Raw genomic sequence first — 17,342 nt, 5'->3', positions numbered from 1 at the left:
ATCAGAAACAAAAGCAGAAGTTGCTCGAAAAGTTCAATAGGTCTGGCAGCATCTGTGAAGAGAAATCAAAGTGCGAGTCCGGTGACCCTTCCTCAGTTTTTATTTTTGTCAGTTTAGCTTCACAACTCTGTCATAGGGGCACGGAAATCAGGGTACAATTCTCACTGACCTCCTGTCAGGGGTACACCTCCGAATCATTGCCAGGCTCTGGACTCAGTGGGTAGCCTGTCCAACCCCAGAAGTGCTCCATTCGATTGAGAAGATGACCCTTAAATAGGCCTCGATTCATTCTGTGGAAGGAATGGCTGAAAATGGCCATTCGTGAAGGTTACTATTGAGGGTAACAACACCAACTTAACAACAACAGGTTAATTACAGCAAGACAGCCCTGCTCCTATACACAAGTCCTCCCGCTATGAAGGCCAACATATCATTTACCTTCTTCGCCACCTAATGCACCTATGTGCTTACTTGCCATGACTGGTGCACAAGGACACACAGGTCACATTATATCTCCCCTTTCCCAATCTATCACCATTCAGATCATCATCCTGTTTTTTGCTACCAAAGTGAATGACCTCACCGTTATCCACATTATACTACATCTGCCATGTATTTGCCCACTCAGTCAGTCTGTCTAAATCGCACTGAAGCATCTCTGCATCCTCCTCACAGCTCACCCTCCCACCCAGTTTTGTGTCATCTACACATTTAGAGATAACACGTTTAGTTCCCACATCCAGATCATTAATATATAGTGTGAATAGCTGGCAGGCCAAGCACTTGCATTCACATAGCACCGCTGACATGCTACAAACATCCCATGCTGAATCACAACAGCTTGATCAGACAGAATTTGACATCACATCACATAAACAAGGATTGGTGCTGAGTCCCCTACTTTTTGTCATTTACATAAATGATTTGGATAAGAGCATAAGAGATACAGTTAGTAACTTTACAGAAATTGGAGGTGTAGTGGACAGCGAAGATGTTTATCTCAGATTACAATAGGATCTTGACCAGATCGGCCAATGGGCTGAGAAGTGGCAGATGGAGTTTAATTCTGGAGCATCAGAGGCTGAGGGGTGACCTTATAGAGGTTTACAAAGTTATGAGGGGCATGCATAGGGTAAATAGACATAGTCTTTTCCTGGGGTTGGGGAATACAGAACTGGAGGGCATAGGTTTAAGGTGAGGGGGAAAGATATAAAAGAGACCTTAGAGGGTGGTACGTGTATGGAATGAGCTGCTAGAGGAAGTAGTGGAGGCTGGTACAATTGCAACATTTAAGAGGCATTTGGATGGGTATATGAATAAAAAGGGTTTGGAGGGATATGGGCTGGGTGCTGGCAGGTGGGACTAGATTGGGTTGGGATATCTGTTTGACATGGACAGGTTGGACTGAAGGGTCTGTTTCCATACTGTACATCTCTATGACTCTATGACTCTATAATCAATATTGGGTCAGGTAAATTTAAGTTCGGTGAAAGCTAAGTTTGAAGAAATGTCTTTAGGATGCAGTGGGGCAGAGAGAATTATGTGGGGATTGCCATATTTAAGGTGCAGACAGCTAACAGGCATAGATCACCACTGTGGGTAGTGCAATGAAATTCATGTCAGGTGTGACAGGACAGAATTGGAGAAGATCAAAGATCTCATTGGTTTCAATAAGAGATTTCTCAAAAATCACATTTCACGAAGTTCTGATTTGTTATTTATAAATGTCAGCAACAGTGCTGGTTTCATGGCTTCTATTTAGTTGATCAACATCAAGAAAATACATGTTATTATCTCTCTACTTTGTATTGAGTCAAATCATTAACTAATTTACAGTATCTTTCTTTACATTATGATTGGGGGAGGCGATGCTGACTGATATAGTTGTTGAACTGTTAATCAGAAACATGTCCTGAGGTTTGAATCCTGCCAAGGCGGAAGGTGCAATGTAATTTCAATAAAAACCTCAAATTAAGAGTCTAATGATGACCACAAATCCATTGTTGATTGATGTGAAAAAAACCAATCTGGTTTACAAATGTCCTTTAGGGAAGGAAACTGGTCTGGCCTACATGTGACTCCACAGCGATGTGGTTGACTCTTAACTACCCCCGGGCAATTAAGAATATGCAATAAGTGCTGTCTTGACCAGTGACTCCCTCATCCTGTGAATGAATAATAAAAAGCTTTACTTTCTCTATAACATTCATATAAGGAATATTAGGTTTGGAATTATTTGCTGTATTCCTGTTGTCCCTGCTTTCACTATTTGTCAGATAATAAACTCCAATGCTTTTTATCTTTAATTTTCAATCCACTCAGCTGTAGCGTCATTGAATTATTACAACATGACAAGAGGCCCTTCAGCCCATCGTGTCTGCATCAGTCATCTAATCCAAATTTCTAACACTTGCTCCTTAGCCCTGTGTGATGGAACATTTCAAGTACTCAACTAATTACTTCTTAAATGAAGTAATTCCTTTATATTTTGCTTTATCTGAAAATGGTGCTGTGTTTTAACTGGTTTGTTGTGGGTTATATCTTAGTTGGCTAGATGGCTGGTTTACGATGCAGAGAGATGGCAACAGCATGGGCTCAATTCCTGCACCAGCTGCGGTTACCATGAAGGACTCTCCTTCTCAATCTATCCCCTCACCCTCAGGTTTCAGGTTAAACCATCACCAGTCATCTCTCAAATGAGAGAGCAGCCCTGTGAACTGGTAGGATGAGGGCGACCTTACCTTTTATAGCTCAGGACAATGCATAGATAACTCTGGGTTCCATATCTGCCCTCGTGTGCTTCCCCCAGCTCAAACAACTTTCAGCAGCTGTGTTTCCTTCAATGTTGGGACCGCAGCTTTAATTATGCATTAATGATCTGGATGAAGGAACTGAGGGCTAAGTCTGCGGATAACACAAAGATAGGTGGAGGGACAGGTAGTACTGAAGAAGCGGTAGAAGTGACTTGGCTGCAAAGTCTTTACATTTTTCTCTCCTCTCTCTCTGTACTCCTGTGTTCAATGGACAGCAGAGAAACATATTCTGATGAGACAACTTTCCTTAAGAATTCATGCAATAGGCTTTTTCTTCACTCAGTTACGTGCATAGGATGCACTTCCCGGTAAAACAGAAACCCCTGTTTCAGAAATGATTAATCCCAGCTCTATACACTCAGATATTTTAAGTAAAGCTGTCATTTCTTGTTTTGATTTCATTGTTGGAAGAGATTGCAGGGAACAAGTCCTGGTAGCTGTTCATGTGACAGTGATAAACTACATCTCAATGTGTGGCTGAGTAGGAATTGGAGTCAAAGAGCCTTACGGCTTGGAAACAGACCCTTCGGTCCAACCAGTCCGTGCCGACCATAATTCCAAACTAACTAGTCCCACCTGCCTGCTTCTGGCCCATATCTTTCCAAACCTTACCTATTCATGTGGTTATCCAAATGTCTTTTAAATATTGTAACTGTACCCACGCTCACTACTTCCTTAGAAAGTTCATTCCACACACGAACCAGTCTCTGTGCAAAACAAATTGTCCCCATGTCTTTTTAAAATCTTTCCCCTCTCACCTTACAAATATGCCCCATAGTCTTGAAGTCCCCCACTATATGGAAAAGACACCTTATCTTTACCCCTGTTGACTTTATAAACCTTTATAAGGTTATCCCTCAACCTCCCACGCTCCAGTGTGCCTGATGCAGCATAGAGTCATAGAGATGTACAGCATGGAAACAAACCCTTCGGTCCAACCCATTCATGCCGACCAGATATCCCAACCCAATCTAGTCCCACTTGCCAGCACCCGGCCCATATCCCTCCAAACCCTTCCTATTCATATACACATCCAAATGCTTCTTAAATGTTGCAATTGTACCAGTCTCCACCACTTCCTCTGCAGCTCATTCCATACACGTACCACCCTCTGTGTGAAAAAGTTGCCCCTTAGGTCTGTTTAATATCTTTCCCCTCTCACCCGAAACCTATGCCCACTAGTTCTGGACTCCCCAACCACATGGAAAAGACTTTGTCTGTTTACCTTATCCATGCCCCTCATAATCTTGTAAACCTCGATAAGGTCACCCCTCAGCTGTCGACACAAGCCCTAGCTTGTTCAGCATCTCCCTATACCTCAAATCCTCCAACCCTGGCAACATCCTTGTAAATCTTTTCTGAACCCTTTCAAGTTTCACAACATCTTTCCGATAGGAAGGAGACCAGAATTGCACACAATATTCCAACAGTGGCCTAATCAATGTCCTGTACAGCCACAACATGACCTCCCAACTCTTGTACTCAATACTCTGACTAATAAAGGAAAGCATACCAAACGCCTTCTTCACTATCCTATCTACCTGCGACTCCACTTTCAAGGAGCTATGAACCTGCACTCCAAGGTCTCTGTTCAGCAACACTCTCTAGGAACTTACCATTAAGTGTATATGCCCTGCTAAGATTTGCTTTCCTAAAATGTATCACCTCACATTTATCTGAATTAAACTCCATCGGCCACTCCTCAGCCCATTGGCCTATCAAGATCAAGATCCTGTTGTAATCTTAGGTAACCCTCTTCCTGTCCACTACACCTCCAATTTTAGTATCATCTACAAACTTACTAACTGTACCTCTTAAGCTCGCATCCAAATCATTTATGTAAATGACAAAAAGTAGAGGACCCAGCCCCGATCCTTGTGGCACTCCACTGGTCACAGGCCTCCAGTCTGAAAAATTCACTTCTACCACCACGCTCTGTCTTCTACCTTTGAGCCAGTTCTGTATCCAAATGGGTAGTTCTCCCTGTATACCGTGAGATCTAACCTTGCTAATCAGTCTCCCATGGGGAACCTTGTCAAACGCCTTACTGAAATCCATATAGATCACATCTAACACTCTGCCCTCATCAATCCTCTTTGTTACTTCCTCAAAAAACTCAATCAAGTTTGTGAGACGTGATTTCCCACGCACAAAGCCATGTTGACTATCCCTAATCAGTCCTTGCCTTTCCAAATACATGTACATCCTGTCCCTCAGGATTCCCTCCAACAACTTGCCCACCACCAATGTCAGGCTCACTTGTCTATAGTTCCTTGGCTTGTCCTTACCACCCTTCTTAAACAGTGGCACCACGTTAGCCAACCTCCAGTCAGAACAGGACAGAAGATTTTCCTGACTCTTGCATCATGAAACATCAGCCTCAAATCTCCAGGTTGGAGGTCTGTGGTCCAGAGATTCATATCCAGTAACAATATTAACAGTATCAAAGAGAGAGAAGGATTCCTAATCCCTTCCTGGTTTCATTTATCAATAAACTAAGGGAACTCCTCACTCTCAGCAGCCTTTCAGCTGAGCTATTAAACCAAGACTGTGCCTATCCTATTTCAGATTGGGGGGTAAAAGATCCCATAACAGTAATTCAAAGTACTGTAGTTCTGCCCGTTGTCCTGCCCAATAGTTACCCCTCAACACAAATGCTCACAAACAGATGATGTCATTGCTGTTTGTGGGAGCTTGCTATGCAAGCAATGGCTGTCACATTTCTAACATTACAACTATGAACATAGAGAACATAGAAAAATACAGCGCAGTACAGGCCCTTTGGCCCTCGATGTTGCGCCGATCCAAGCCCACCTAACCTACACTAGCCCACTATCCTCCATATGCCTATCCAGTGCCCGTTTAAATGCCCATAAAGAGGGAGAGTCCACCACTGCTACTGGTAGGACATTCCATGAACTCACGACTCGCTGAGTAAAGAATCTAACATCTGTCCTATACCTATCACCCCTTAATTTAAAGCTATGCCCCCTCGTAATAGCTGACTCCATACGTGGAAAAAGGTTCTCATGGTCAACCCTATCTAAACCCCTAATCATCTTGTACACCTCTATCAAGTCACCCCTAAACCTTCTTTTCTCCAATGAAAACAGCCCCAAGTGCCTCAGCCTTTCCTCATACAATCTCCCTACCATTCCAAGCAACATCCTGGTAAACCTCCTCTGCACCCATTCCAGTGCCTCCACATCCTTCCTATAGTATGGCGACCAAAACTGCACACAATACTCCAGATGCGGCCGCACCAGAGTCTTATACAACTGCAACATGACCTCAGGACTCCGGAACTCAATTCCTCTACCAATAAAAGCCAGTACGCCATATGCCTTCTTCACAGCACTATTTACCTGGGTGGCAACTTTCAGAGATCTGTGTACATGGACACCAAGATCCCTCTGCTCATCCACACTACCAAGTTTCCGACCATTAGCCCAGTACCCCATCTTCTTGTTACTCTTACCAAAGTGAATCACTTCACACTTACCTACATTGAACTCCATTTGCCACCTTTCTGCCCAGCTCTGCAGCTTATCTATATCCCGCTGTAACCTGCCACATCCTTCCTCACTGTCAACAACTCCACCAACTTTCGTATCATCCGCAAACTTGCTCACTCAACCTTCTAGCCCCTCCTCCAGGTCATTTATAAAAATGACAAACAGCAATGGTCCCAAAACAGATCCTTGCGGAACACCGCTAGTAACCACACTCCAAGATGAACCTTTACCATCAACTACTACCCTCTGTCTTCTTCCAGCCAGCCAATTCCTAATCCAAACTTCCAACGCACCCTCAATGCCATACCTCCGTATTTTCTGCAGTAGCCTACCATGGGAAACCTTATCAAATGCCTTACTAAAATCCAAATACACCACATCTACTGCTTTACCCTCCTCCACCTCCTTAGTCACCTTCTCAAAGAATTCAATAAGGTTTGTGAGGCACGACCTGCCCTTCATAAAACCATGCTGACTATCCTTGATCACATTATTCCTATCCAGATGTTCATAAATCCTATCCCTTACAATTCTCCCTAAGACTTTGCCCACAACAGAAGTGAGACTCACCGGCCTATAGTTACTACGGTTATCCCTACTCCCCTTCTTGAACATGGAAACCACATTTGCTATACTCCAGTCTTCTGGCACTATTCCTGTAGACAACGAGGACATAAAAATCAAGGCCAATGGCTCTGCAATCTCCTCCCTTGCTTCCCAGAGAATCCTAGGATAAATGCCATCAGGCCCAGGAGACTTATCTATTTTTACCCTTTCCAGAATTTCCAACACCTCTTCCCTACATACTTCAAAGCCATCCATTCTATTAATTGTGACTCAATATTCACATCGGCAACAATGTCCTGTTCCTGAGTGAATACTGACGAAAAGTATTCATTCAGTGTCTTCCCAATCTCTTCAGCCTCCACACGCAACTTCCCACTACTATCCTTGACTGGACCGATACCTACCCTAGTCATTCTTTTATTCCTGACATACCTATAGAAAGCCTTTGGGTTTTCCCTAATCCTACCAACTAAAGACTTTTCATGTCCCCTCCTTGCTGCTCTTAGCTCTCTCTTCAGATCCTTCCTGGCTACCTTATAACTCTCAATCGTCCCAATTGAACCTTCACGCCTCATCTTTACATAGGCCGCCCTCTTCCCTTTAACAAGGGATTCCAATTCCTTATTAAACCACGGCTCCCTCACATGACCCTTTCCTCCCTGCCTGACAGGTACATACTTATCAAGGACACTCAATAGTTGCTCCTTGAACAAGCTCCACATATCGATTGCTCCCTTCCCTTGAAACCTACTTTTCCAAGCCACGCATCCTAAATCATGTCTCACCGCATCATAATTTCCCTGCCCCCAGCTATAACTCTTGCCCTGCAGTGCACACTTATCCCTCTCCATCACTAGAGTAAAAGTCACCGAATTGTGGTCACTGTCCCCAAAGTGCTCACCTACCTCCAATTCTAACACCTGGCCTGGTTCTTTACCCAGAACCAAATCCAGTATGGCCTTACCTCTTGTTGGCCTGTCTACATATTGTGTCAGGAAACCCTCCTGCACACATTGGACAAACACCAGACTCTACTTCAGACTGTAAAACAATGCTTTGGGACATCCTTGAAGGTTAATGTTCATGTTACATCGATCTCGCGCACACTCCCCCAAGGGAGTTTTCCTCTAGCTTTCAGAGGGAACAGATGTGCCTGGACTAGTTCGTTAAGGTTCTAGTGATTCCGGCTCACCAGTTGTCATTATACTAATTGCTATCATGTACAAACCTTCTCATCTAAGAGCCTCCTCTGTTCACATTCTATGGGGCTGCATCCTCCGTCCCTAATCTCTAGATCAGCTCCAGACAAAGGAGGACTGGTGGCAGTGACCCTCTCTCACATACTGGTGAAGGTGGCAAATGCCACCAGGAATGGTCATTGGGGAAAAAGGTGAAGGTTGCTAGATAAATGCAAGTTCCTTGCAAGTGAGAGGAAAGGGAATTGATATTTTGGAAGGCGGAGATGGGTAGAATAGAATGGGAGGAGACAGAATTGCCTGTTTCACAGCTGTACTCGTTCTTTTGTGGGGTTTTTTTGGTAGATATGATATTTACCCTGTAATTATTATTTTATATCCCAGAGTCTCCTCCTGACGTGCTGCAACCTGTAGCTCCCATCTTCTCAGGACCCACCACAGAGAAGTTCTGCCAGCTGTGTAGTGCCTGGTTCAACAACCCGATGATGGCCCAGCAGCACTATGAGGGCAAGAAACACAAGAAGAATGCGGCCAGAGCCAAACTCTTGGAGCAGCTCGGTGAGACCCTGGATTCAGAAGCCCTCAGAGGTACGTGTGGCTGCTTGCTTTTCTTAAGACTCTCCTTTTGGCTTAAGTCCCAGATTCTCCGAAGCATCCTCAATATTTTACGAAGCAAAACTTGATTTTCTCTCTCCCTTGCTTTTTCTCACTTCATCAAATATTTATACAGTTGCTGTTTGATCTTGCTCCCTCTCTTTCCTTCCTTTAAGGTAGTTCTCCTGTTTATTAATCCAAACTGAGCAAAACGTTACACTGTAGGTTTCCTCTCCCAATAATTGCCAGCTCTCTGTGACATCATGCACTGTTCAGGCCTCACCATGAGTTTCTGGCAAAATGCAGCTTGACCTCATCCCCCCACCTCCCTCCACTGTTGCAAAATCGTCCAACTGCCCACAACCATAGAATTTTACAGTGCAGAAAGTGGCCATTCGACCCATCGTGTCTGTATTGGCTCCTGAAAGAGGTACCCAACTACTCCCATTCTCCAGCCCTACCTCCGTAGCCCTTTAACTTCATCCCTGTCAAATACATTTCCGACTCTGTTTTGAAACCTCCTCTGGGAATCCACTTTCACCACTCTCCCAGGCATCACATTCCAAATCCTAACAACTGTAAAACTCTGCTTATCTGAAACCCGGTGGACAGAGAGTCGTACAACATAGGAACAGGCCCTTCAGCTCCTGATGGATTAGCAGAAAAGGCCTTTTGATTAAATATTTGGATTCCTGAGGCCATTGGTGGGAATGTTATCACTCTCCTGGAGTGCTTGGGTGATGGGGAGGGTATTTAGGCAGGCAGGAGGATGCTGTGCCTTCGCCCTACACCAGAGCAGAATGCCCTGTGATTAAACATCCTGCCTTGTGCCCAGTGAGGTCACCCCAAGGACCATGTCAACGCAGGTGCACCCTCTCTGTGGCAGTTAACCAGAGTCTCCAGCTGGGTGACTGAGGTGTGGGAGTGACGGTGGGGGTCAGAGATGCTCAGTGCCTGATCAAGGCAGGCAGGGGAAGGGGTGTGAGAGAGGGTGTGAGCCCTGGCTTCTATCCACATTCTCCATTGACCACACTACTCCTCTGTCCCCGTACAACGCTGCACAGACCCTCCTGTCCTGCGGCCTGTGTCCCTCCTGGATCCTGTGTGTTTCAGCACCAGCCACTATCTCCCTCCCTGATGATGCTGCGGAGGAGGAGGAGGAGGAAGAGGGGGGACTCTCTGTTGGATGACAAAAACATAAGCAATTTGAGTAGGCCATTCAGTCCTTCAAACCCTCATTTCTCCCTCCTCTCCATCCTAAAGGGCTGACCCTTTTATTCTGAGCAATGACTCCATGTCCAAGACTCCCCAGCCAAAGGGAGATACTATCCCAGCATTTACTTCAAAGGAATGACTCAACCTCAATTCAACTCCATTTAGTTGTCTTTTGTCCCACACTTTTTCCAAAAATCTATTGTTTGCTTGGCAACATGGTTAAAGATTTACACAACAGTTGTCTGAGGCAGGGTGGTTGTGAATGCAGTCACAATATTGGCTTTGGTTTATTGCAGCCAATGAAGTAAATAAACCAATACTTAAAGAACATCCAAGTCATCAAAGTTAAGCTTGCCTTTCAGCTGCTAGATGCTGGCCTCATGCTCTCTATCAGATGTGGCTCGCTGGGTAACCAAACCCTGATGGTGTGTTCAAACCCTGAGCAAGGTTTATAAACATTGAAATCGGAATGACAATCCCAAGGCAGGACTGCCATCATGCTGCACTGTCAGAGGTACTGGCTTTGGGGTGAATGTTGAACTAAGGCCCCATGAGCCATGGTCCCAAAGGACAGTGTTGGAAGTTTGCAACGCGTGACTGAATACCCCAGTGTGAAAGATTATCAGATAATTGTCATGTCCTGCTGTGCACATGCTAGCTACCATGCTTCCTACATGGCAGGAATGGATCCACTTCAGAAAGCAGTTCATTGGCTGTGAACCAATTTGTGATGCTGTAAGGTAATGACTGGAACTGTCAAAGTAAATGCAAGTTCTCTTCTTCCTGCTTTGAGTGGATATCAGTTCGGTCTTAATGTATCGTCGTGGTTTATAATGAATTCCACCAGTATACAAACAAAGACAATTGCTACCCTTCATTAGCTGTAAAGTCCTTTGTGATATCCTGAGGCAACAAAAGATGCTATATAAATGTAAGGTTTTTTTTTATCACCTGGGCTTCAGCCAGGATACGCATTAAAATACCATCAGAAATAGCTTCGTCACTGTCCCTTACTGATGGATAACAATGAACCAAATCCATTCCTTCATAACTGCAGTCCAGCTATTAGACTAATCTGGAATCAAGCATTTGGAATAATTCAATAGCGTCATAGGTACTGCATTTGATTAATGGGCATAAGTGTATAATCTAACTTTATGCTACCAAGTCAAGCATTGCAGCACAGAGGCTTTTATTACTCATGTTCCAGCCATTACATGTTGACTGATTTGTATTGATGGGACAGGAGAAATAAGTATTAACAATTTATGGTGTTGGTAAATTGAAGAAGGAATAACAAATACCAGTGAGTGAGGTACAAGCTGGGGCTTAATCAAGGTGCTTGGATGTTTACATATAGAATAACATATATCTGAGATCGACTTACGAACTGGAACCAGTGGAGGGCTTAGCCTAGCATATATAAATGAGAGATAAGGAGTGAGTTACAGACTGGAATCTAAATGAGGGGTTCAGGGTGGTTCACAGAGAATAACAGATAACTGGTAGTGAGTTACAGACTGGAATTGAATTGAAGGGTTCAGGTAGTTTATATATCAAACAAGATATCCAAGAAGGAGTTACAGACTGGAATCTGTTTGAAGTGTTTGTATGGTTTATATATTGAATAACAGATACCTAGTGAGTTACAAACTGGAATCTAATCAAAGTATTCAGGTGGTTTACACGTAGAATGACAGACACCCAGTGATCTGAGTTTTGTCCCTGGAAAGGTATCTTTAGCTGATGTGGCAAAGTGACTAAAAAACTGGGCCTGGATAATATGGTTTTGAAAAATCCAACAGACTCATGTAATACAATTGACTAGTGTATAGACATTACAATCACAGGCACATCAGTGTTTGGATGAATTAAACTTTTGAGTTACGCAGAGTAATACACTTTCAATAGCATGTCATGTTGCATGTGATCCCCAGTAAAGTGCTGCACTTATACTAGCAGGCCAGATCTATGACATAGTGATGGTGTCATGAGTGTGCTTCTCAAGGTAAAACTGTATAATGTTTTGGTTCCCTTACCTGTGGAAGGATGATGCGGAAGTGACAGTGTTGGACTGGGGTGGACAAAGTTAAAAATCACACCACACCAGGTTACAGTCCAACAGGTTTATTTGAAAGTACAAGTTTTCAGAGTGCTGCTCCTTTGCTAGGTAGCTAGTGGGGCAGGATCATAGGACACAGACTTTATAGTAAAAGATCAGAGTGTCATACAACTGATGTAATGTATAGAACAAACTTAGATTGCTGTTGTCTTTAATCACTTTAAATGAGTTGCAGGTTTCAGTTGATTAATGTGTAAAGCTGGGAATTTGTGTTGCAGATGTTTCGTCCCCTGTCTAGGTGACATCCTCAGTGCTTGGGAGCCTCTGTGAGGCGCTTCTGTGTTGTTTCCTCCGGCATTTATAGTGGTTTGTCTCTGCCACTTCCGGTTGTCAGTTCCAGCTGTCTGCTGCAGTGGCCAGTATATTGGGTCGGCGCTCATTCACAGATTCTATCAACGAACACATCGACCTGGGCCCAATATACCGGCCACTGCAGCGGACAGCTGGAACTGACAACCAGAAGTGGCAGAGACAAACCACTATAAATGCCGGAGGAAACGACACAGAAGCGCCTCACAGAGGCTCCCAAGCACTGAGGACGTCACCTAGACAGGGGACGAAACATCTGCAACACAAATTCCCAGCTCGTCGAAATGAACCACAACAATGAGCACCCGAGCTACAAATCTTCGCACAAACCATGAATTAATATGTAAATCCCAGAATTGCTTTCAAGTCACAGTCCCGAGATAACGTCAGGTTTTATCAGTATTTTAAAAAGGTGCCATCTCAGCTCAGACAATCCATTAAAGGTGTGAGGTCAGAGTCTTTCTGTATCCCAACTTTGAGTCAGACTAGTTCTGTTTCCAAAGTAGGAATTTATAAATGTCCCATGGATTGTCTGTCTGCAGATTGTGTGCTTTTTGAACAAAATAGAATGCATTTCCAAATATAAATCTGCAAATGCAAATTCACCCCATAGTCGAGTGAGTGAGTGAGTGAGAGAGAGACAGACAGTGTGTGTGTGTCTGTACAGGCTTGATAGAGTGTGTCCATCATACTCTCACACCCAGTCACGCACACACTCTCTCTCTCTCTCTCTCTCTGTCTCTAATTGAGGTCTATACGATGCTAAAGTGGATTGACAAAGTAGGCAAGGAGAGGATGTTTCCTCATGTGGGGGAAATCTAGAATGAAAGACCATCGATTTAAGGGCTGTGGGATAGCAGATTTAAGAGCTAAGGAGGAATCATGTCTCTCAAAGGATCATGAATCTGAGGAAGTCTTGACCCCAGAATGCAGTGGATGTCAATACACTGAGTAAATTTAAGGAGGAGATCTCAGATTTTTAATTAGTGCCGGGTTGAAGGGTTATGGAAAGTGGAGTTGAGGCCAAGGTGAGATCAACCTGACGGTGTTGAATGATGAAGTAGGCTTGAGGTGCTGAACTGCCTACTCCTCCTTCTTATGGAAGGGATACTGAGTGTAAGACATAACGCAACATCTGGGAGGGCTTACAGGCCAGAATCTCATCAAGGTTCAGACAGTGTAGATGCAGGATTTCTTTATTTCTGTTACATGTTCTGCCCTCCCTTTCCTTACATTGCCAAGTTATGCTGCTGTATCTCACCCCATCATTTGCATGGAAGCTTTGGCACTGAGTGGATAAAGAGTGGCGCTGGATAAAGCACAGCAGATCAAGCAGCATCAGAGGAGAAGGGGAGTCAGCATTTCAGGTCAGAACTTTTCAAAAGGACTTTCCTTCCAGTTCCATTCTTTATCCACTGTGGCTCTCCAGCATCTGAAGTTCTCACTATGTCCAAGCTTTGACACTGAGGCTACTGTAGTCGTTACCGTTGAGTCTTGTTTTAACATTCCCAGACACATCCAACACGGTGAATTGCACAGCTAAGAGGGTCAGTGAGACTGGGCAACCCTTTTCCATTCAGGTCTCCTGGAAAGTTGCAGCCCCAATCCCATGGCACTTACTTCAGAGTGCAGGAGTGGCTGCATGAGCAGCATCTCACTGACCACATGTGAATGTCCACCATTTCCAATCTGTGTGAGAACCCCAAAGGACTGTCACCTTGTTTGCATAGTAAGAGATGACCAGGCTGACTGTCAATCCCCAGCGACTCAAAAGGCTACACTGGGTCCAATAAAAAGTGGAGAATATTCTGGCTGCATAAAACATTAGTGAGCACTCCGTGTTTAACTAGATGTCATGAAAAGTACAAGGGAGGTAGGTTGAATGGTCTTCACGAATAGGAAGAGTTTAGAGGGAAATGGGCCAAAAGGGACTAGATTAATTTAGGATATATGGTTGGTGTGGAGAAGTTGGACTGAAGGATTTGTTTCTGTGCTGTAATAATCTGTGATTATGCTTCTATGTCTGTAGCTCTGATGTAGACCCACAAAAGTGAAAGGATAGTCCCCCCCCCCCCCCCCCCCCCCCCACTGATGCTGCCCCTTCCCTCCGATAGGTCTTGACCTCTTTTCACCATTACATTTTATCAACATTTGGAATTTTGTTCCCATTCCTACCCATCACCAACCCTCTCCCCCCCATCCTCCATTAATTTCTTCCCTTGACAACAGGCTCAGCCTGTGGTTTTGCCTTTGGCATCATCTCTGAAATGTGGAAATATATCTGAGCATGGAATAAAACCTAGGGCTGGAAATTGATCGCAAAATACTCACTGGAAATGAATTTTTTTTTAACATAAATGCCTGCAGCTTAATTGCAGTGAAAAATGTCCCACTCCAGTGAGAAGTCAAGATTTGTTGAAGCACATATTGTAAATCAAGGGTTTTGAAATAGGTAAGAACGTCGAGTAATGTGGTGGATAACGCACCATTCTGCATAGATTCCTGCCCACATGCCAAACTGTGAAATCATCCAGGGAGATCCCATCATGTGGATATAGTAGACTGGCAATCCTTGTAGTGAACTAATGATCAAGAGAATGAAACTGCCTCGCACCACAGCAGTTTGAGGCTTCGTGATCTAGAATTCACTTTAAGAGCTCAGCAAATTACTGGAAAAAAGACACTCATAATTCAAGGAAAATTAGTAGATGGGTTGTGAATTTGAGTTTTTTTAAACAAAATTAGAAACAAAAATTCTACCACGTGACCAAGCAGCCAAGGTCATGTAATACAAAGTGACCAGGTGTCCTTCAGAGAAGGAAATCTGTCATCGTGACCTGGTCTGGCCTACCTATAGGTCTAGGTACATGTTAATGTGGTCCAAGTTAACCAATAGCTGAAATACATCAGCAAGCTAGACAATTGTATCAAAGTGTCACTGCCGAGCAGAAGCCTGATCCATTTCCATAGGGTCATCACGCTTTACATCTTGGCGAGAACAAAGAGATGTCCCCGTCGCTGGAGAATGTTGTGGTTCTGCATTGGCTACGATTCATTCAGCCTTGTCTGCAGCATCTAATGAAGCAGCGATATGGCACCCAGTACAAGTTGCACACTCTGGCATTTGTCTAGCAAACCAGAGATCCCACTGTTGCCTTTTGTACCTGAAAGGGTTAATGGACACCATATGATCAGCTCTACACATCAGGATGTAGTCAGAAGTCACATGACACTAGGTTATAGTCCAACAGGTTTATTTGAAATCGGAAGCTTTTGGAGCAGCGCTCTGAGTAAACCTGTCGGACCATAACCTGATGTCATGTGACTTCTGAGTTTGTGCACCCCAGTCCAATGCCAGCACCTCCACATCATCAGGATATAATGGGAACTAGCCAGTGTATCTAACTAATGTGTTCCAATGCCAGTTACCTAGACCCGTGGAAAAGGAAATTCAATGTCAAGAAGTGTGAGGTGATACTTTGGAGGTCTAACAGAGCACAGAGAACACATTAAATGGTAGACCCTAAGAAGTACAAAGGCCCAGAGAGGCCTGTGTATATGTCTATATATACTTGAAGACAGCAGGAGAGGCAAATAGAACATAGAAAAATACAGCGCAGTACAGGCCCTTTGGCCCTCGATGTTGCACCGACCCAAGCCCACCTAACGTACACTAGCCCACTATCCTCCACGCCTACTTCTTCAACCAAGATTCTCGCCCACCCTCTGACGACCCCTTCTCCCGCCTCCAACACACCCCATCCACCTGGACGCCCCGTGCTGGCCTCTTACCCGCCCTCGATCTCTTTATAGCCAACTGCCACCGCGACATTAACCGCCGCAACCTGTCCACCCCTCTTACCCACTCTAACCTCTCCGCCTCGGAACGTGCAGCCCTCCATTCCCTCCGCTCCAACCCCAACCTCACCATCAAACCGGCAGACAAGGGAGGCGCGGTAGTAGTTTGGCGCACCAACCTTTACACCGCTGAGGCCAAACGCCAGCTCACAGACACCTCCTCCTACTGCCCCCTTGGCCATGACCCCACCTCCCACCAGCAAACCATCATCTCCCAGACCATCCATAACCTCATCACCTTAGGGGATCTCCCATCCACCGCCTCCAACCTCATAGTCCCACAACCCTGCACCGCCCATTTCTACCTCCTGCCCAAAATCCACAAACCTGACTGCCCCGGCCGACCCATTGTCTCAGCCTGCTCCTGCCCCACCGAACTCATCTCTGCATACCTCGACACGGCCCTGTCCCCCTTAGTCGAAGAACTCCCCATCTACGTTCGGGACACCACCCACGCCCTCCACCTCCTCCATGATTTTCGCTTCCCCGGTCCCCAACGCCTTATCTTTACAATGGACATCCAGTCCCTGTACACCTCCATCCCAAATCATGAAGGACTCAAAGCCCTCCGCTTCTTCCTTTCCCGCCGTACCAACCAGTACCCTTCCACTGACACCCTCCTTCGACTGACTGAACTGGTCCTCACCCTGAACAACTTCTCTTTCCAATCCTCCCACTTCCTCCAAACCAAAGGAGTTGCCATGGGCACCCGCATGGGCCCCAGCTATGCCTGCCTCTTCGTAGGATATGTGGAACAGTCCATCTTCCACAACTACACTGGCACCACCCCCCACCTTTTCCTCCGCTACATCGATGACTGTATCGGCGCTGCCTCGTGCTCCCACAAGGAGGTTGAACAGTTCATCCACTTTACCAACACCTTCCAACCCGACGTCAAATTCACCTGGACCATCTCAGACTCCTGCCTCCTCTTCCTAGACCTTTCCATTTCTATCTCGGGCGACCGAATCAACACGGACATCTACTGTAAACCGACCGATTCCCACAGCTACCTGGACTACACCTCCTCCCACCCTGCCCCCGGTAAAAATGCCATCCCATATTCCCAATTCCTTCGTCTCCGCCGCATCTGCTCCCAGGAGGACCAGTTCCAATACCGTACAGTCCAGATGGCCTCCTTCTTCAAGGACCA

General features: G+C 45.1%; 1 protein-coding gene across 1 annotated transcript in view; it reads left to right on the top strand.

The window, feature by feature from the left end:
• zgc:171482 (zinc finger protein) overlaps positions 1-17,342 on the top strand; it is a 287,436-nt gene that overhangs the window by 134,364 nt on the left and 135,730 nt on the right. The window contains exon 5 of the mRNA XM_060842492.1: positions 8,476-8,649. Coding sequence (XP_060698475.1) covers positions 8,476-8,649 — 174 coding nt within the window. The remainder of the gene's footprint in view (positions 1-8,475; positions 8,650-17,342) is intronic.

The sequence above is a fragment of the Hemiscyllium ocellatum genome, chromosome 22, assembly GCF_020745735.1.
Source record: "Hemiscyllium ocellatum isolate sHemOce1 chromosome 22, sHemOce1.pat.X.cur, whole genome shotgun sequence".
Lineage (NCBI taxonomy): Eukaryota > Metazoa > Chordata > Chondrichthyes > Orectolobiformes > Hemiscylliidae > Hemiscyllium > Hemiscyllium ocellatum.
The sequence above is the reverse complement of the archived record's forward strand: the minus strand, read 5'-3'. Positions and strand labels throughout refer to the sequence as shown.